Raw genomic sequence first — 22,766 nt, forward strand, 5'->3', positions numbered from 1 at the left:
GGAGTACCCATTGCTCCTCTCGGAACACTTTCCAGGTGTTGCATTGAGCGTTTGAGGGGCTGTGGCTCACATATTCTTCCTGCTCGCATTACAAGCATATTAATTGTGCCTCTTTTCTGGCTCGGGTGGTGGTTTGATAGTTTGTGCAGGTATCAGTCCGTGTGTGTCGCTTTTCGAAACACACTGTGTCCCAGGTTTTCGCCATTGCTTGTGACCAGCACATCTAGAAATGGCAGTTTTTTGTCCTTTTCTTCTTCCATGGTAAATTTTATGTTGGCATGGAGGCTGTTCAAGTGTCTTAGGACGTCACTGATTTGTTCTTCACCATGGCTCCACACAACGAAAGTATCATCGACGTACCTGTACCACACCTTAGGTTTGCTAGTCGCCAAGTCCAGTGCCTGTGCTTCGAAATGTTCCATGAAGAAGTTGGCCACCACTGGACTAAGAGGACTAGCCAAGGCAACGCCTTCCAGCTGTTTGTAGGAATTGTCTTTCCACCGAAGATTATGAGCAAAAGATCAGAGACCTATTAGATCTGACGACTTACCGAAAACTAAGCGCAGATCCGACGCAGCGTATCACACGGAGTACGAATCGGTTAATCGAGGCGTCTTCTCTGCCGGCGGACATACAGAGAAACCTGCACAACACAGAAGCCCTACCACCTCGGCTGTATGGATTACCTAAGATCCATAATAACAACATTCCACTAAGACCAATTGTTAGCGCACCTGGCTCACCGACATATAAACTGGCAAAACACTTGGCCTCTCTGCTCCAGCCACACGTGGGGAAGACCGACACATACATTAAGGACTCAGGACATTTCATTGAGAAGTTGAAGAAACTGAAACTTCCACCAAACGACATCCTGGTCAGCTTTGATGTTGTTTCTTTGTTCACAAGAGTGCCACTCAGTGACACTCTGGAGCACATCGGTTCCATTTTCCCGAAAGACATCACAAAGCTCTTCCATGCATGTCTCACCGTGAGCTATTTCACGTGGAATGGCAATTTCTACGAACAGCTGGAAGGCGTTGTCGTGGGTAGTCCTCTTAGTCCAGTGGTGGCCAACTTTTTCATGGAACATTTCGAAGCACAGACACTGGACTTGGCGACTTTCAAACCTAAGGTGTGGTACAGGTACGTCGATGATACTTTCGTTGTGTGGAGCCGCGGTGAAGAACAGCTCGGTGACTTCCTAAGACACTTGAACAGCCTCCATGTCTCCATAAAATTTACCACGGGAGTAGAAAAGGACAAAAAACTGCCATTTCTAGATGTGCCGGTCAGAAGGGATGGCGAAAACGTGGGACACAGCGTGTATCGAAAACCGACACACACGGACCGATACTTGCACAAACTGTCAAACCACCACCCGAGCCAGAAAAGAGGCACAATTAATACGCTTGTAACTCGAGCAGGAAGAATATGTGAGCCACAGCACCTGAAATGCGAAATGCAACACCTGGAAAGTGTTCCGAGGAGAAATGGGTACCCTGCATATTATATTAGAAGTGTAACAGAGCCAAACACTCGGCGAAGTAAGGAATCAGAAAAAGAAATGTCGGGTACAGCCTTTCTGCCATACATTCCCATAGTGATGGGCAGAATCGGCTGTATATTGCGCAAACACAAACATGGTGTAAAGATGATTTTCAAACCGACAAGGAAGATCAAAGAGTGTCTTCGATCGGCAAAGGTAAAAAGGGACCCACTTGCAATGTCAGGAATATACCGTATACCATGCACATGCAGAAAATCTTATGTCGGAATGACTGGACGATCCATCTATACCAGGATCAAAGAACATACGCGACATTGCAGGTTGGGAGAGGTGGAGAAATCGGCCGTGGCAGAGTACGCACTGAGTGAGACCGACCGCGTAATAAAATTCGCCGACACGGAAGTTCTGACTGTAGAGAAGCACTATCGCATCCGCTTTTTCAGAGAAGCTGTAGAAATACAAAAACATGCGAACAGCTTCAACAAGAAATAGGAAAACCTTAAGGTAAACGGATCCTGGCTTCCCGTACTGCAGCGAGCGACCGTCATAGGTAGCAAGAATGGGACTGCACCGGAATTTACTGCAGAGAAGCCCTCAGACGTTGGCGCGCCAGGTACATATAGTCTGCGGACGCGAGCTTGCCTCCAGTTCACCACCGGCAATGGAGGGTGAAGCACTGACAATGCCAGCCACTCGTGCTGGCGAAACGTCAGAAAAATCATTAGATGAACGACGGCCGAAGAACCCGAGACAGAAGCCGATAGGCAGTTTGTCTTAAAAGTGAGGTCGTTCTGAAACCTGTTAAGATTTAGATAAGTAAACTATTGGTGCAGGTATATAATTCGAGACAGTCACAGCTGTTTTGTAGTCAAAGACTTGGAGAAAAGTATGTGTCCCATTTTTATTCTTTTAAAAAATCAGTGAGCACCTAGTGTCAGTTTTAGAAGCATATCTTTTGAAGCCATTTATTGCAGTTTCCTCAGTATCAATCATAGTGGAAAGTCAGAAGCTGAGAGAAATTACTTAGTGAGACAAACAGTAGTGTCACAAGACCAGAAGGAAACTGATACCACCATTTATGCGAACAATTCATTATCTAAGAGATAACACTTTTGCAGATATGAAACTGAAATATGTACTCTTCTAGCATTGGACAGTGCTGCTACAGTACATGTCTAATATTATGAGAAAGATCTACATTAAATAAATTCAAAAGGAAATCGTTACTGGAGTACAATTTTGCACTCACTCGTGTACAAGCTCCAGATTCGAGACACTCTTTGTTGTCAAGGGATGAAATTAAGGTTCTGGTTTTTCTAATTCATAGGAAGTAGACTCTTTACTTATTTTCTTTCTTTCGTTCATCCTGTTTAGCTATTTTAAGTCACGTTATCACCGTTTACTCCATTTCTGTTTGTTGTTAGAACACTTCACAAAGATAGTTATTTTTGTACTAAATAGAACTGTTATGTATGTACAACTTTTTTTATTACAACCACAGTCTACACGTACAAATACGGGACACAATAACCACACATACTGCACACAGTTACCTTCACGGCATCTGCACGGGAACCGGTAGAGACGGACCTCCGTTCCTGTTTAGCTCGAAACTGGTTTTCGTCAAAAAGACGAATTTTTCTCAGGTCCCGGTATTTGCTTACTCCATCCTACTTAGCTGTGAGTGGTACTCTGTTCCTCGTATGTGCCGGGACAGTCTGTGCCGACGGATCGGGTCACTCCATTTGTCGTACGGTCGCGGGTGTGTCCAGACCTGGTAGTTCCTTTCTGTCGGGACTCTCAGTCGACCGGTCTTACTGTGTAGCTTGTGTATAACTGGCGGTCACGTCCACACTGCTTCCCCACTACGACGACTCGTCTCTGAAGTGGAGGGTCGTGTGGCTAGCTGGCATTGGTCCTGCACTGGCAGCAGCAGCCGGTGTGCTGGCTTAAGGCATGACTAATATTTTGTATCACTCACACACACACACACACACACACACACACAAATACAAACAAAAAATGCTTAAACATTTCCCTACATCCTAGATCGTAACTCACTCACAGTTGATTTGAAGTGGTGCATGTCCCTTTCTTCCTTGCCATTAGTCTGGGTTTCGGATTTAAGAACCCAAAGTTAGAATGTGGAAGTTGCATTGTGACACTTTCTTTTATAAGCAATAGTGCTGTAAATATGTTCATGTAAAATTTAGCTTGTTCTGTGAATTTTTTTTGCAGCCCGGGTTTATTTCCCTCAAAGTATTTCTCGATTTCTAAATGTACAAACTGTGTACAGATTCTAAAAGAAAAGGAAAAAAAAAAAAACACGCACAACTCGCTTTCCTCTGTTTCAGGAACGTATCGAGGAAGGTGAAGATATGGAGATGCAGATCGAAAGTGAGGGAGAAGGCGAAGGAGAAGATGGCAAGCGAGACGATGACGACGACGACGACGAGGACGATGACGAGCGGGAGTCCGAAGAGGAGGAGCAGACAGAGCGCGAGCGTGACCGTGAGCGAGGCCGCGAGCGCGAGCGGCAGCGCGAGGACGACGACTCGGAAGCGAAGGAGGCCAAGGATGACACCCAGGTGTTGTGCACGATAGTACAGGGTGTTCAAAAAGTCTCTCCGTAGTGCCGTATGATTGTTAGCTGCGCACACCGTACGATTGTTCTCCTGCCTGGGTTACTTCCCTTCAAGTGGACTCTCCCAACATTCCACTGTTTCATTTAAGTGTAAGCAGTATCATTGGTGTGTGTCGTTAAGTGTTGACGTGAACATTTAAGTTAAGTTCCTTTGTTCATTTGTTTCGTTTTTGTCACTGTTAAAATGCTAACCATTGAAGAATGTGTGTTTTTAGTCGAACAAGTGTTCGAAGCTGGCAGTAAATACACAATTTCAGGTCGTCAAACATTTAATTCAGTTTTTCCCGGAGACAACACTCCCACATCGCGATACTGCGCGAGATTTGATTAACAAATTTCAAAGTAAGAGTTCAGTGACAGATGCACCGAGAAGTGGTCGTCCTAGTATTTTATCTGAGGATAAACGACTCCGTGTTTCCGATAAAATTTCTACGAGTCCGAACAAGTCAGTAAGAAAACTCGCGCATACAGCTCGCGTTTCAGTGTCACTGCTTGCTGATGTTTTTGGTGATCGTATAATTTCACAGGGACTTTGTTCTCCACGATCGCCTGACCTAACGCCACCTGACTTTTTCTTCTGGGGTGCAGCGTCCAAAACCCATCGATAAATTGAGAACTGCATTATCAACTTTCGCTGCTTCTGTTACAGAAGAAATGTTACAGCTTGTGTTTGGAAACATGATTAGATGAATTGAATTGTGTATTCAACAACAGGGGGGACACTTTCAACATTTAATGTGAAAATTTGTAAGTAAAAATGAATATTCAATAAATTAATATTTTGTATTTCACAGAGTTTCATTTCGGTACGTTCTCTGTGGTATATTGCACGTGTGGCTAACAATCGTACGGCACTGCCGAGAGACTTTTTGAACACCCCATATGTGAAATAATTGTACGTGCTTCATTTTTCAGGATTTTCATAAAATGTGCATATTTGTGGTCCGTGTCAGACTGTACTGGTAAGCAGCATTATCATGTTCAGTTTCCTTTAAGTATTGTAGTGGTTAATAAAAAAAAAAAGTAAAATAATAAGAGAAGAAAAGAAAAGGAAAAGGAAAAAAGGTTGAAAATGTGGGAAGAAATCGTAAGTGAAAATGGTTTTTTTAAAATTGTTAATGACCGTGAAAAAAGGGAAAGAATGAAAAGCAAATCGGACTTCGTATTACAGAAAAGCTATAGGACTTCGTGATTCGGAAAAGCTATTGTTGGGGTGGTCCTTGTGGCGTTTTTGAGCAAAAGTTAAACCAGTTTCCACTACAAAAAGTATTGAAAAAGAACAGAGAATAACAAAATGTAACTGACAGGGAGAAATGGCATAGATAAGAGTTCATCCTTTACCAGGTTAAATGTCTTCTTTCATGCGGCGTCCAGGTCTTCAAAAATCTCCTTCATTTCTGTGTGAAAGGTCTGCTCCGAAATCTTGCAATCGTCCAGGAATCACTAATTTATACCAATTAAAATCATCTTGATACTGTATACAATTTAATTTACTTCGCTACTTCCATCCTCCGAATTTCTTAACAAGTTCCACAATATGTCTACACATTAAAATCAGATCAAGACTAGCTAATAAGTTTTTTTAACGTCTTCATCAGATCACGTCTGCCTTCAGCTTCGGCTATCAAGAGACAATTGAAAACAGATAGAAAACAAAAAAGGTTACAATTTTGGTATTTTCTCTGCCGTCGAGCGCTCATACCGCTGCGACGGGATATTTTTATCTGAGGGAACGAGTGTAGCGCGTCGAAATTCAAAGTCCCGCTACATCGCCCCCTCGACTGTCACGCTAAAACATTTAGCGTGGCAGGCTAGCAAACCTAAAAGTCAATACATGTATATTTTCATTGGAAAGGCCACGTGCATCCATAGGGGATAATCTTAACCAACACTTACTTTCTAAACCTATATACTAAATACAATTATTACAGTTTGAATCCTTTGTACACAATTAATATATATATTTACATACAGTTTGTTTGAACAAGCTGCTCGCCAGCGCAGTTAATGTTGTGTGCTCCCAGCGTTGGTTTCCCAATGCATCTCTGGCAGCACGTAGTCTTTGCGCACGCGCAGTAGCATCACTGAATTTCGCGTGCGGCAGTTTCAAAATCGCTGTGTTATGACAGTCTTGAACAGTATTCACTTTCACATAGTGTTCATTACAAGTTGTTATTCCAGCATAAATGGCGTGTTAAGTCCGGTGACACCATAAGATTGAGCGTGTGCGTGATCTGAAGCAACGTCCATGTCTTCTGTTACAAAACAACACTCCAGGTCCTTGTGCGTTTTCATGACTATTGTTCCCGGGGCATATATGGTCGATGTAGTTTTTAGCCTCCACATCGCCTACGACAGGTGCTGAGTTTATTGTCTCCAAAGCATCTGAAGGCCGACCAGGAACAACGGTGTCAATGTTCGCAAAGGTAGGTGTATCATCACGTTGTTTACACTCGCCAACAAACGTTCAATTGCAGTGTGAAAATCCTCATTATCGTCGAAGTACATTGCAGTTTATATCGATTTACAAACAGTTATTTGGTTTATGCACCATAAGTTTCATAAATAACACAAAATTCGTCGTTTATAACGTTCACAGTTTAACACAGTTTGCAACACTTTTTTGCCATATTTACATTTTAACAAAGTTCACTTTGTCCAAGCATGTTTACATCGTTAATTCTGAAAGCTTACATTTCGTGGTCACATTTCAAAATATGTTGACAATATGCAAAGTTTTTATACATATACAAATACATATAAATTTACAAGAATATGCATGTGAAATATTTACACTAAAAAAATTATACTAAGTCTCATTGACTTTCTTTTATTGGGGTATTAATTTTTTATTCAGGTTTGGGCGTGCCAAGGGATATAAGACTTAATGTTTAAAAGCATGGGCTTTCCTTCATTTATTATTTCTTTCTTTCTTTTGATTCCATATCTTGGCTGGCTAGTGGTTGACCAGGCTTGTAATGCCATCAATATTCAGTTTTCTTCATGTCTTTTTATTCATACCTGAAAGTTTACTGTGACACAATATATTCTTACATTCCATAAACAAACAATACCCAGCTGCAGGAGGTGGTAGGATAATGGAGAAAGAAAGAAAGATAGACTGGAAGAAACTATTCACTACCTAAAAACTACCAAATCCTACAGCTAATACATAAAAAGAGAACATAATACATTATAACGTTTGCATCATCTTCAAGGGGTGTGTGAAAGGAGGTGCTTACAATTTACCAAATCATGGCTAAATGTAAGTGTCCTTACGTCAAGTCTGTGTAGTGTAACATCATGACAGATTCTCTGTTTGTGTTGTGATTGTTCATATGACTTAGTGTATTATACCTTAACAATTCCTTGCATGAGTGAATCGCATATCTGCTCAGTACTTCCTCAATATCTCCACTTCTTGTGGATACCGTCTATACAAATGGAAAATGTATCTCAGAGATTGCCTCTCTCATAATGTGTATTATATAATGACATATCAAATTTCCTCTCAAGAGTTCAACCATGAACTTTCTTCTACTTTAATGAAGGTTAAACATTATGTATGTTGTGTATATATATATCATTTCTTTCTATAAAACATAAATAAAGAACATAGTATTATAATTGACAGTATAATATCTCTTCCGCAGTGTCTGTTGCTCGATGTTGGTTGCACGGGTGGTCATTTCTCCTTTGCACTTACCTAGCATTACCTGAAAAGTCAAATAATGTCTTCAAAGTAGATGTAATTTTGTCATCTGTTCGCTTAAGTGGAGGTGTTGTACGAGTCGCAAAAACGGCCTTAATAACTCTCCTATCTTTTGCTTTCTCAGGGTTCTCTGTCGTGTGTAAGTATAATAAAGGCTAACATGGCACTAAATTTCACTTTCGTAAAAAAAAAAAAAATAATTTATACAAATGTATTCACCTGAGGGCTGTGTAAAAACTATATTTCTTTCAACTTAAGTTCCTTAAAATATCATTCTCCTGTCTGAACACGAACTATAAATGTTTTCTTCCGCACAATGGCTTAACAAAACTTAACGAAAGGTTACTAAGTTACACTTCTGAAATAAATTAAAGCTTATGTGTTTACGAGTCACATTCTTATTACACTTCTTTCAACAGCTGTAATCATCGTTATGTTCACTCTGCTTTTCTTGTATTCGTTCATTTTCAAGGGCACTGTAAATAGATTCACCTTTAACGCTTTGTACTCACGTGTTCTAACTCATCACAAATGTTTTCTTTCAAACTGAAATTCTTATGTAATCTTAAAGATGTAGACTGTTTACTCACTTCTCTATGTAGCACAATATTACCAAAACATTCTCATTCATTCCCTACTCACATATTCATCATAATATACATATCCTTATACATTAAACATATTCCTCATCAAACATTAATATATCACATACGTGGGGCACTTCCATTCTCATAAACTTCCAATAATATTTTCTTCAAATAATCTGTCTCCATCAACTACTTCACAGTAACTTACCTTCTTATATTAACTTAAATATTAACTCATTCATACTGATCATTCATTCTTACATCCTCATTCATTCTGCTACATACCTATGTCATTACTGATTTCAACAGCTATTATCTCCTGTCATTAGAGTGCCTTGAAATAACTAACTAATTGTTGATTCACCTTATAATTTACAATTAACAACAAATGTAACCTGTGTAGATCTCATTCCTATATGAATATCTTTTCTCATTCAGTAAGTGTACTCACCTGGGTTTACATTCTCTTCATAATTGTGTGTACAAGTGTAACTGCAGTATATAATTTCCATAAATTAACGTTTGTGTTCTTAGGCTGTATAACTTAATGTTCGAGTATTCAATACAAATATTTACGATCTCGTTTTCACAGCAACTTGCTCATGTTCAACTTAGTTATCATTATATTATGTTGTTTTAGTGCACAAAGCGTTTCAAATGTCTGTGGGGATGCAGCCCCTTCGGCTTGTGAGATAACGGGTATTCTAGGGAGTAACAACCTGGGTGAGGTATGCTTGCTATTCTGAAAGGACCTGAATATAATAGCTGCCATTTTCTGTTCAGTTGTTTTAATTTTGTAGACTTGAGATGTGAACGCAAAAGAACGAGGTCATCAACCTGATAGGTTCGTTAATTCCTGTTCTGCTGTCATTTTGTCATCGTACCTGAGGAAACAAACCGTCTCAGCCGTTGCGCTCTTACAACACCTCACGACCGAAGCACGAGCGCTTAGCTCGGTCGTCGACTGTTTTCCGTCGTCTGCTGTGTTTGGCCGGGTTCATTGACCAGCTCCACTATGTTTACTTTCCGGCCGGTTGGTGCCCACGCATCAGCTGATGGCGCGCCGTAATTGTTATTGCTACTTCGTTGCGGGGAGTGCATCACTGTACAGGGAAACGGCGGCGGATTCCGTGGAGGGTTATGATTTGTCATGCGTGAATGTTGTGTGTTCCACATATTCGGTTGGTGATTATTGGGATTGTTATTGTTTTGGTGGTAATTATGTCAAAGTAGTCCGGGTTGTACCGGTTATTCTCACGTCTCCCATTGCGGTTGTTGTTGTACTGTCTGTGATTTTTATTTTGCATGTAGTTACCATTTTGATATGGGTGATAATTATTATTGTTATTATTATTCCACGAATTTCTGCGGTTGTTCCTGCCGTCATACACGTTTCCATTTGAATATGTTTCGCGCGCAGGCATCGTACTGTGTCGCAGCGCGGACGGATGGTTCCACCAACCACCGTCATTACGGTTCCTTTGGGGTGGGTGCTGATTTTGGTTACTAATATGAGTAAAATTTGAATGGTGTGAATCGCCTTTGTAAACTACGTCCATTTTATCTAAGAAGTTTAAGAAAGTATTAATGTCATTCTCCGGTACTCCTATTAATCTGTCTCGCTATGGAAACGGTAAGTGGCTCTTTAAAGTGTCAATTATCGCTGGCAGGTCGGCTGGTTTGGACCAGTATAGTGTCTTGTCTAGGTACTTCTCAAAGTATTGTCTTAATGTCTCTTTTTTAGGGTCATAGGTCTCGGGGTTGCACACTTCTCTCCTAAGACTCTGTTGCTCATTCTCGGACCAGAATTCGTCCAAGAAGGCTTGTTCGAACTGTTCAAACGTAAGGCACCGCCGTTTCATAGTGGCACCCCACTTAGCTCCTCGTCCTCTCATGAGATTGGTGACGTATATGATTTTATCGACTTCTGACCAATTATGTGGAAAAACATCGTCAACTGATCTAATAAACACAATAGGGTGGACTTTGTGCTTGTCCTCACCGGAAAATGTCTGGAAATACCCATGTCTTACAAACGTGTCATCGGCCATGCCGGTTGGCGTAACTGTATTGACGTAGTTTGTGTCACTTGCTACTCTAGGTGTCGTACCGTAATATTGCTCATTTGGTGGAAAAGAAAGCGGCACATTGCAATTTTGATTGGAAATAGGGATTCCACAATAGGTGTTCTGTCTGTGTCATTAGCCATGGTTTTAGCTGTTTTGTCGTTCCCCGACGACGCGTTTGCACCAATCGCCAAACACGGCACAACATTGTCTCGTAATTTTGTCACTTCGTCTTCTATGTGTTTTGTCTCGTCTTTAACATGTGTCTTTGTTTTTGAAAGTATGTCCTGTGTAGTTGTTTCAAGTTTTTTGTCCAGATAGTCGTCACACAATTTACATTCATGTACGATTCTTTCAGCCATGTTGGTGTCGTTGTTTAGTGACGCGAGGTCCGCTCGGTCTTCTATCTTTTCTTTGAGGTGGGTTTGTTCAAGAACTACCATTGTGAGTTTTTGGGTAATATTTCTCACATCTTCAGTCAGCTTTTCTTGGGTGGAGCTAGCTGAAGTGTGGGCCTGAGATAACTCTTCCACACGGGTGTTCACTTCCTGCTGCACATTACCTATTTGAGTTAACTGATTCTCACATCGGGTGATATTGTTTTTTGTTTCGTGTGTGAATGTAACTAAAGTTTCTTCCTGTTTAGTGACTCGATCGGACAATGTCTCAAATCGCTGGCTGAGCTGTTGAGTGGTGTTATTTAATTCTGTCATCTGTTTTGTCGTTCGTTCATAATTTTCGGTCATAGTATGGTTTAATATGTCAATTTTCTGACTAACGTCTCGTTTCACATCTGCAAATAACTCTAATAGTCGGTCCAGTTTGTCAGTTTCCTGCGTCCGATTTGTGTCACATTGCTGAATTTGTCTCATATTCGGTTCTGACATTGATGTTAACAATGGCGCTGACGGTCTAGTCTCGCGTCCATTCCACATTTCGTCACTTAAAGTCACCATCTGTGTATTATCACAAATGTTGCGAGTTTGAGGCAAAATCATTGCATTGATCTGTGAACTCGTCCATGGAGGGAAACGCGGACTTTCTTGTTGGTTGAAAGATGAATCTACTTCACTTAACTCATCTGCCGAAACTATCTCTACCTTACCGCGTTCCATTGTAATAGGATGTATAATAGTAAGTCAAAAAGGGAATAATATAAGTCTGATTAATAAATATTTGACTCAAATTTAGGATGAAATATTTTCTTGTCAATGTAAATAATTGCTCTATTGCAAACAACGATTGAGAAAGATGCAGCAGGGCGGACAAAATTTTTCGTAACAAATGACTGTTTGGCGGTCAAATTCACGATCTTCATATGCTACAACAATACTATAATTACCACAAACTACAATAGAGATAGATAATTTTGGAAAAATCTAGAAGAAAACTACAGGATTCGTGGAAAGGGAAAAATGGATTCTGCAGTTGGCTATTGAATGAAACATAATTGTGTGACTCACCATTAAATTTTCTGTCCTGCAGCGGCTGGTCAAACACTTCAGCGTAAATCGTATTCGTCAAAATATGGATTTTCTTAATACATCTCCATCGGATAATCACCAAAAGGTCTCAAAATAACAGTTTTGCATCAATATATGCCATGAAAAGAAAACAGATTGAGTTAGTTACAAAAATTCTTTACAATATTGTTGTATAATCATTTGCTTAGGTACAATAAAGTTGATGTTTTAGTTACCCTTTAAACTTCAGGATTTTTGGTTATCCTCTGTTGGGAAAAAATGCAAATTAAAGTTTCAAATTTGCTCAAAAACGACACATCCAAAAATTGCGTCCTGTCACGGTCGCCAGTTATAGTGGTTAATAAAAAAAAAAAGTAAAATAATAAGAGAAGAAAAGAAAAGGAAAAGAAAAAAGGGTTTAAAATGTGGGAAGAAATCGTAAGTGAAAATGGTTTTTTTAAAATTGTTAATGACCGTGAAAAAAGGGAAAGAATGAAAAGCAAATCGGACTTCGTATTACAGAAAAGCTATCGGACTTCGTGATTCGGAAAAGCTATTGTTGGGGTGGTCCTTGTGGCGTTTTTGAGCAAAAGTTAAACCAGTTTCCACTACAAAAAGTATTGAAAAAGAACAGAGAATAACAAAATGTAACTGACAGGGGGAAATGGCATAGATAAGAGTTCATCCTTTACCAGGTTAAATGTCTTCTTTCATGCGGCGTCCAGGTCTTCAAAAATCTCCTTCATTTCTGTGTGAAAGGTCTGCTCCGAAATCTTGCAATCGTCCAGGAATCACTAATTTATACCAATTAAAATCATCTTGATACTGTATACAATTTAATTTACTTCGCTACTTCCATCCTCCGAATTTCTTAACAAGTTCCACAATATGTCTACACATTAAAATCAGATCAAGACTAGCTAATAAGTTTTTTTAACGTCTTCATCAGATCACGTCTGCCTTCAGCTTCGGCTATCAAGAGACAATTGAAAACGGATAGAAAACAGAAAAGGTTACAATTTTGGTATTTTCCCTGCCGTCGAGCGCTCATACCGCTGCGATGGGATATTTTTATCTGAGGGAACGAGTGTAGCGCGGCGAAATTTAAAATCAGATCAAGGCTAGCTAATGAGTTTTTTTAACGTCTTCATCAGATCACGTCTGCCTTCAGCTTCGGCTATCAAGAGACAATTGAAAACGGATAGAAAACAGAAAAGGTTACAATTTTGGTATTTTCCCTGCCGTCGAGCGCTCCTACCGCTGCGACGGGATATTTTTATCTGAGGGAACGAGTGTAGTGCGGCGAAATTTAAAATCAGATCAAGACTAGTTAATAAGTTTTTTTAACGTCTTCATCAGATCACGTCTGCCTTCAGCTTCGGCTATCAAGAGACAATTGAAAACGGATAGAAAACAGAAAAGGTTACAATTTTGGTATTGTCCCTGCCGTCGAGCGCTCCTACCGCTGCGACGGGATATTTTTATCTGAGGGAACGAGTGTAGCGCGGCGAAATTTAAAATCAGATCAAGACTAGCTAATAAGTTTTTTTAACGTCTTCATCAGATCACGTCTGCCTTCAGCTTCGGCTATCAAGAGACAATTGAAAACGGATAGAAAACAGAAAAGGTTACAATTTTGGTATTTTCCCTGCCGTCGAGCGCTCATACCGCTGCGACGGGATATTTTTATCTGAGGGAACGAGTGTAGGGCGGCGAAATTCAAAGTCCCGCTACAGTATTTATACTAGTTACTTTTACATCCTACGGACCCGTGGAATTTCAGCTTCAGATTTTGATAACTGCTCGTGTTCCGATGCGGAAATGTTCCCCGGTAGCGGAACTGTCGTTAATGTCGATAACGATTCGTGGTCGTACCCCACGTTTTGTCCTCCTTGTCGGGAGTCGTGACAGTGTGGCTCTGGTCGTGTGTGCTACAATTGTGTTAAATGCAGATTTGAAATACGGTGTAAATTGTCAAGCAGTGTTTCTGAAGATTAAATTTGAGAAATAGTATTACTGGTTATTTGGAAGGTCTCATTCGATAACATTTCGCGTCTGGAATTGCAGGTGCGAGACATGGAGGAGGACTCGAGCGACGAGGAGGAGAGTGCGACTCCGGCGCCGCAGAAGAAGCCTCCGCCGCCGCCCCCTTCGGTGCCGCCTCCCGCTCCCGGCAAGGAGCCCGTGCAGCAGCCACCCCCGCTGCCACCCATTCCGGACAAGGTCATCGTCAAGAAGGGCTACGATCCCAAGCAAGGTAGTATTGTGCCGTGTTTGCTACGTCTGTCGGGTCCTCTGTCTCTGTCGGAAGACTCGGAGTTTGTGCTGTTCTGTGATACGATCCTTTACTGATATTGACAATATTTAAAGGTTTTTGTTACAAATTCTCGCTTCAGTTATTTTAGGTGATACAGTTGCCACGAGTTTTAACGAGGTGTTTTATGTGGAACTTGTCTTATGTGATGTATTTTCTGTAAAATATTTCCGTATCGCTTCACCTAAATCAACAAAAAGAAAATCAAATGTAATTCCGTATTTGGTGCTCATCCTGTTTTGAGTGCCAGTGTCCCTTCATTTATAGCTAATGTCCAGCTCAGGTTTCCCTTTTTCCTAAATACTCGCGTGTGAGTGGGACGAAGGAAACACTATTTTGAAATACGTGTATCTCGGTTAACTTGCGAGAAATAACGCACATCAGTGTGAAAGAAAATTTTACATCAAAAATGGGAACTGTTGCTAAGGTCTTCAGATGAGACATCCCAGTCGTTAAGGTCAAACAGTGGAAACTTCCTGTCGGAATGTAACGATATAAGGAAAAGATTGCTACTCACCATAAAGATGACACATTGAGTTGCAGACAGGCACAATGAAAAGACTGTTACACATTTAGCTTTCAGCCAAAGCCTACTTCAAAACACACACACACACGCACACACGTGTTCATTCACAGAAGCAAGCACACGCTGTGCATACGTGACAGCCATCTCCAGCAGTCTTTTTCTTTGTGCCTACCTGCAGCTCGAAGTGTGAAATTTACGCATTACATTCGAGAATGAGATTTTCACTCTGCAGCGGAGTGTGCGCTGATATGAAACTTCCTGGCAGATTAAAACTGTGTGCCCGACCGAGACTGTCGTTCACCTGCACTGTCATTGAAATGTAGGTATTGTTCCTTACATCACAGTGCACTGTTGTAATTCTCACTTTCATTACTTTGTTTTTGGTGTATTACTGCACAGTGTGTTCGCATCAGGTGTTCACGAAATGGAAGGAAGGTGATACTTTCGAGTGTAAAGCAATTCTTTACGCTGAATAATTTAACAGGAGGCAGGATGAAGGCTCAGTGTAGCTGAGAGTAACATTTGATCGTGGAAGAAACAGAAATTGGCATCAGTTGCATTTACTGCCACGAGAAAGAAATTCACCGGCCCTCATAAAGGAAGACGACGCGATATCGAAATAAAAGTTTTGGAATTTGTCTGTGAAAGGATGAAGAATGGGCAGCCTGTGTCTAGTGACACCATAAGAAACGAAGCAAAATTAGTGGCTGCAGTTTTTGATGCAGCGAGGCAACAGTTTGAGACTTAATGGTGGATAGGGGGATCGCTTTATGAAAGGGTGGGCTTATCCCTGACCCCTCTGACACTAGTAACGATGGCATTAGTGAATAATGTTGTGTAAGGCCTGTAATCTTCCCCCATGAACCATGGACCTTGCCATTGGTGGGGAGGCTTGCGTGCCTCAGCGATACAGATGGCCGTACCGTAGGTGCAACCACAACGGAGGGGTATCTGTTGAGAGGCCAGACAAACGTGTGGTTCCTGAAGAGGGGCAGCAGCCATTTCAGTAGTTGCAGGGGCAACAGTCTGGATGATTGACTGATCTGGCCTTGTAACATTAACCAAAACGGCCTTGCTGTGCTGGTACTGCGAACGGCTGAAAGCAAGGGGAAACTACAGCCGTAATTTTTCCCGAGGACATGCAGCTTTACTGTATGATTAAATGATGATGGCGTCCTCTTGGGTAAAATATTCCGGAGGTAAAATAGTCCCCCATTCGGATCTCCGGGCGGGGACTACTCAAGAGGACGTCGTTATCAGGAGAAAGAAAACTGTCATTCTACGGATCGGAGCGTGGAATGTAAGATCCCTTAATCGGGCAGGTAGGTTAGAAAATTTAAAAAGGGAAATGGATAAGTTAAAGTTAGATATAGTGGGAATTAGTCAAGTTCGGTGGCAGGAGGAACAAGACTTCTGGTCAGGTGATTACAGGGTTATAAATACAAAATCAAATAGGGGTAATGCAGGAGTAGGTTTAATAATGAATAAAAAAATAGGACTGCGGGTTAGCTACTACAAACAGCATAGTGAACGCATTATTGTGGCCAAGATAGACACAAAGCCCATGCCTACTATAGTAGTACAGGTTTATATGCCAACTAGCTCTGCAGATGATGAAGAAATTGATGAAATGTATGACGAGATAAAAGAAATTATTCAGGTAGTGAAGGGAGACGAAAATTTAATAGTCATGGGTGACTGGAATTCATCAGTAGGAAAAGGGAGAGAAGGAAACATAGTAGGTGAATATGGATTGGGGGGAAGAAATGAAAGAGGAAGCCGCCTTGTAGAATTTTGCACAGAACGTAACTTAATCATAGCTAACACTTGGTTCAAGAATCATAAAAGAAGGTTGTATACGTGGAAGAATCCTGGAGATACTAAAAGGTATCAGATAGATTATATAATGGTAAGACAGAGATTTAGGAACCAGGTTTTAAATTGTAAGACATTTCCAGGGGCAGATGTGGATTCTGACCACAACCTATTGGTTATGAACTGCAGATTGAAACTGAAGAAACTGCAAAAAGGTGGGAATTTAAGGAGATGGGACCTGGATAAACTGAAAGAACCAGAGGTTGTAGAGAGTTTCAGGGAGAGCATAAGGGAACAATTGACAGGAATGGGGGAAAGAAATACAGTAGAAGAAGAATGGGTAGCTCTGAGGGATGAAGTAGTGAAGGCAGCAGAGGATCAAGTAGGTAAAAAGACGAGGGGTAATAGAAATCCTTGGGTAACAGAAGAAATTTTGAATTTAATTGATGAAAGGAGAAAATATAAAAATGCAGTAAATGAAGCAGGCAAAAAAGAATACATACGTCTCAAAAATGAGATCGACAGGAAGTGCAAAATGGCTAAGCAGGGATGGCTAGAGGACAAATGTAAGGATGTAGAGGCTTGTCTCACCAGGGGTGAGATAGATACTGCGTACAGGAAAACTGAAGAGACCTTTGGAGAGAAGAGAACCACTTGTATGAATATCAAGAGCTCAGATGGCAACCCAGTTCTAAGCAAAGAAGGGAAGGCAGAAAGGTGGAAGGAGTATATAGAGGGTTTATACAAGGGCGATGCACTTGAGGACAATATTATGGAAATGGAAGAGGATGTAGATGAATATGAAATGGGAGATAAGATACTGCGTGAAGAGTTTGACAGAGCACTGAAAGACCTGAGTCGAAACAAGGCCCCGGGAGTAGACAACATTCCATTAGAACTACTGATGGCCTTGGGAGAGCCAGTCATGACAAAACTCTACCATCTGGTGAGCAAGATGTATGAGACAGGCGAAATACCCACAGACTTCAAGAAGAATATAATAATTCCAATCCCAAAGAAAGCAGGTGTTGACAGATGTGAAAATTACCGAACTATCAGTTTAATAAGTCACAGCTGCAAAATACTAACGCGAATTCTTTACAGATGAATGGAAAAACTGGTGGAAGCGGACCTCAGGGAAGATCAGTTTGGATTCCGTAGAAATGTTGGAACACGTGAGGCAATACTAACCTTACGACTTATCTTAGAAGAAAGATTAAGAAAAGGCAAACCTACGTTTCTAGCATTTGTAGACTTAGAGAAAGCTTTTGACAACGTTAACTGGAATACACTCTTTCAAATTCTGAAGGTGGCAGGGGTAAAATACAAGGAGCGAAAGGCTATTTACAATTTTTTTACAGAAACCAGATGGCAGTTATAAGAGTCGAGGGGCATGAAAGGGAAGCAGTGGTTTGGAAAGGTGTGAGACAGGGTTGTAGCCTCTCCCCGATGTTATTCAATCTGTATATTGAGCAAGCAGTAAAAGAAACAAAAGAAAAATTCGGAGTAGGTATTAAAATTCATGGAGAAGAAGTAAAAACTTTGAGGTTCGCCGATGACATTGTAATTCAGTCAGAGACAGCAAAGGACTTGGAAGAGCAGTTGAACGGAATGGACAGTGTCTTGAAAGGAGGATATAAGATGAACATCAACAAAAGCAAAACGAGGATAATGGAATGTAGTCAAATTAAATCGGGTGATGCTGAGTGTATTAGATTAGGAAATGAGACACTTAAAGTAGTAAAGGAGTTTTGCTATTTAGGGAGTAAAATAACTGATGATGGTCGAAGTAGAGAGGATATAAAATGTAGACTGGCAATGGCAAGGAAATCGTTTCTGAAGAAGAGAAATTTGTTAACATCGAGTATAGATTTAAGTGTCAGGAAGTCGTTTCTGAAAGTATTTGTATGGAGTGTAGCCATGTATGGATGTGAAACATGGACGATAAATAGTTTGGACAAGAAGAGAATAGAAGCTTTTGAAATGTGGTGCTACAGAAGAATGCTGAAGATAAGGTGGGTAGATCATGTAACTAATGAGGAGGTATTGAATAGGGTTGGGGAGAAGAGAAGTTTGTGGCACAACTTGACTAGAAGAAGGGATCGGTTGGTAGGACATGTTTTGAGGCATCAAGGGATCACAAATTTAGCATTGGAGGGCAGCGTGGAGGGTAAAAATCGTAGAGGGAGACCAAGAGATCAATACACTAAGCAGATTCAGAAGGATGTAGGTTGCAGTAGGTACTGGGAGATGAAGAGGCTTGCACAGGATAGTGGCATGGAGAGCTGCATCAAACCAGTCTCAGGACTGAAGACCACAACAACAACAACAAGGCCTGTAATGTACAGTGCTTTTGTTCACACATATTGTAGATAATCGAGCAAGGCATCATTGTTTAAAAAAGACTGTGTCATTAACAAGGGTCACTTATAAATTGTTGTTGTTATGGTAGTTCATATATACATCCATTGTACTGTAAAATAAATTTAGTCTACCAGTGATGAACCAACAAACTCTACTTTTATGATTTTAATTTTTAAAATTGAGGTGCACATTACATTGGATGGTTCGGGAATGAAACTCTGACTGTACATAGTATCTTCCCTTCTAAAGGAGCATTTGAAGATGGAGGGCATTTGGAACTTCTGATTTTGCTTCACTACTGTCAGTTTCAAATCCTGTGACGTCTATGTGTGGCCGGACACTAACTTTGGTGTTGCTGCTAGCTTTTCTTCTTTTACTTCTACTCCTACTTCATGCGTTACACCCTCTGTAGGACCACGGGTAGCCCCTTCATGGACTGCATTTTCCTCTTCTCCTCCCAGAACCTCTTCATTCTCTCGCTTCTTCTCTCCTGCTCTTTTTCTGAGGTCTTCAGTGTCCTTTTCTCCTGTCGCCTGCACTGGTGACTCTCTAATCTTTTCCCGTATTCTTCACTGTCGTCCATCTCCGGCATATCGGTCGGTGTATATTTGTTCCTCCAATTTTCCTTTCCTTCGACCTCAATCCCCAATTCTGAACTGTCCGTTCGATGTTCGACAACCCACTCGTTTCCTGTCTTTCGCCTTGCCCTCCCTGTTGTTTCACACACACTGTTCGTCATTCTGTCCATTCTCGTCCTGATTACGTGCCCAGCAAACCTTGCCGTTTTGAGTCTGATTTGCCCGGATATTGTTTTTGTGTTCCGGTACAGTTCTTCCGAATGTTCTAGCTTTTACATATGACCAGAATGTGTTTGGGTTTTTTGAGAGCTTTTTCAGTAATATTCTACTGCACACATCATAGGCTTTGTGTGTTGCCCTCTCGTGCTGTGGGCTGTCCTCTGCCCGAACCCCACTTTCGTTCGCCATCGGCGCCATCTACACTGTTGGTGAACAGTCCCTGGCAGAATATTCTGTGTCGTACAGAATTGATGGCTTTCGAAATGTACACAACGATTACCTCGTGCGGACGAAGTGCTGTATGGCGCGAACTGCGTACAGTACATATTCGACTGACATCTGCAGAGCTGTCATTTGCTGCCACGCAGGTTTGAAACGTGTCAACGTGCTGCAGAGTCGTGGCCTCTGTACCGCTCGGCATAGAGGCAGCGTACCGCTCCGTGTCATACGACGTCGGAGAGTCGTCCGGAGGAAGGCAGTCAGTGCTTCACTATGTCAAACTGTATTAAATGCTCCTCTGCAAACGTGCAGCTCTGTACAATCTGTGGCAGCAGGGCTGCCAAAATAGTGAGGCACGGGACTTGGAAGTTGTTCCTCAGTTTCCACTGTACTATCTGTTCAAGAAATAAGCAATTCCTCTGGCCATCCCATATCATCAACCGAACCTTATGATCCATTAGTAAGAGAACTGATAAAATTGTCAGTCAAAATTAATGTATATTGAGAATTGTAATAAGAGGTGTAAAGGGCTGACAAAAAAGTAACGCAGGTCGTGTAACGCATTTTATTCGTCTGATGACGTAGAGAATTTCGGAAATCTCGTGTACAGGAGACCTGTCAGGGTTACAATTTACTTGTTTAAAATTTGTCAGACACACAGTATTACTTTTTGGAGAATTTATACAGGTTTGTAACTAACTCTGTTTCAGGATTTGCATCCACTATAACTAGCAAAGTTTTTATTGCACTTTAAGGATCCATCTCAAACTATCACTTTGTCCTTCATCAAATCTTCCACTGAGTGGTAGCATCTTCCCATTAGAAAATGACACAACTTGCTTTTTAAAATATTTAGCTTCATATTCATTATGTCAAATCCTTTTATTTTGTTGTGAATTTTCACGGGTATATATTGAGAAGTCTGAGTGTACAATTTTAAGTGATGTGAGGTAAGCGTAAAGTTTTTTTGTCTTGCCATGATATGAGTGTCCAAAATATTTTTTTTAATCAGCTCTGTTGTACAGGAGAAAAATCACCTCAAAGAAGTATAATGAGGGGATAGTCCTGAGTTGCCCAAAAATTCGTGCCCTATCTAATGATGGCTTCAAAATAGCTATAGTATGCTGCTTTCCTGGCGTCCTTTTGAATATCACTGCCTAAAATTTCCATTGCAAGTGCAAGGCTGTTCAATTTATTTGCTAGATTCTCTGTGTGTATTCCAGTTCAAATTTCTATCCAAGTTTATTCCTAGGAATTTGAGTTAAGTTCTTCCATTTTCTGCTTATTGTAAGTAATACAAATTTCTGCAGCTTGTGACAGTTTGGTTTTAAAACTCATCTTATAGGTTTCTGAAATGTTCATCATACAGGTCAGCTCCTCCCCCCCCTCTCCCTCTCGCCCCCTCTCCCTCTCCCTCTCCCCCCTCTCCCTCTCCCTCTCCCCCACTCTCCCTCTCCCCCACTCTCCCTCTCCCTACCTCCCCCCCACACACACACTCCCTCTCCTCCTCCCGCCCCCCTCTCCTCCATTTAGACTGAAGTTGTTACCAAGTTGCTTAATGTATTCACAACACTCAGCAGTATATTGTCAGCATTTTCATTTTCAGTTAGGGCAGATGTATCCCCTACAAATGAGGTTAGGAATAGTATTTCTATTGAAAGGCAAGTCATTTATATGGTATAGGAACAAAATTGGCCCATTGAACCTCGAGGAACACCTTGTGACACAGTTTTCCGCTGTAACAAGTAATCTGTTACATTTGATGTGATTATTACCCTTTGTTTCCTCTCCACGAGATATGATGCGAACCATTTCAAAACAATATCCCCTATTTCGTACCTGTTGAGCTTGAAAAGCAGCAGAGCATGGTTTACAGAGTCTAATGCTTTTGCAAGGCTGCAGAATATGCCTGCAACTTGATTTTCCTATCTAATGGTGAAGTAATTTTTTCGATAAACTCCTTTATGGCTTAGTATTGCAAGTGGAGCTTCTTTCATGTCCGAGCTTCTTTCCTATAATTATTACCATATTTGTCACAAAACTTGAATTCCTTCAATTTATTTACTTCAGAGTGTGTTTTACAATTGATATATTCTAGAAGTTACTTAGAAGTTTCGTGTGTCCCATCTCTCATTACCGAGACCGGTGACTGGTCCGTATATTGCCACCGAATGTGTAATGGAGTGTATTAGGTAATTAGGTATCAGAAAAATGGCATTTCTCCCATCTTTGCTATTCTGTCTCCATTATTTTTTGTATTACAGCTTCACATTATCGATACCTGGGAGTGCAGTATTTAGTAATGTATGTACGTTTTCTGTTTCAGCTGTGAAGGCCACGCGCCCACCTGCTCCGGACGAAGTCCTTATTTCTCCCATCACCGGTGAGAAGATCCCAGCCAGCAAGGTGCAGGAGCACATGCGCATCGGGCTCCTGGACCCCCGCTGGGTGGAGCAGCGTGACCGCCAGATACAGGACAAGCTCAACCAGGAGACTGTCTACGCACCAGGTCAGCCCCACCCCCTCTGTGTGTGTGTGTGTGTGTGTGTGTGTGTGTGTGTGTGTGTGTTGGTTTGTTTGTTTGTTTTCCTCCCCTACCTCCCTGATTCCCAGTCTGTATTACTGACACTCACCTGGTTCCAACTCCTTGTTGCCTGTCTAGTGACTGCTGGGGGGTAACAAAATTTTAATTTTCAGTATTTCATATAATTATTGACCACATTAAAAAAATTAAAATGCTGTCACAATT

The 22,766-nt window shown here is 41.2% G+C and overlaps 1 protein-coding gene across 2 annotated transcripts in view; it reads left to right on the forward strand.

Annotated features, from left to right (window-relative positions):
• The window catches only part of LOC126215217 (splicing factor 3A subunit 1), a 100,673-nt gene that overhangs the window by 32,119 nt on the left and 45,788 nt on the right, over positions 1 to 22,766 (forward strand). For both annotated transcript variants that reach the window (XM_049941883.1, XM_049941884.1), the window contains exons 7-9: positions 3,865 to 4,098; positions 14,050 to 14,239; positions 22,344 to 22,526. In XM_049941883.1, the coding sequence (XP_049797840.1) occupies positions 3,865 to 4,098; positions 14,050 to 14,239; positions 22,344 to 22,526 (607 nt within the window). The remainder of the gene's footprint in view (positions 1 to 3,864; positions 4,099 to 14,049; positions 14,240 to 22,343; positions 22,527 to 22,766) is intronic.

This window comes from Schistocerca nitens, chromosome 12 (genome assembly GCF_023898315.1).
Source record: "Schistocerca nitens isolate TAMUIC-IGC-003100 chromosome 12, iqSchNite1.1, whole genome shotgun sequence".
Classification (NCBI taxonomy): Eukaryota; Metazoa; Arthropoda; class Insecta; order Orthoptera; family Acrididae; genus Schistocerca; species Schistocerca nitens.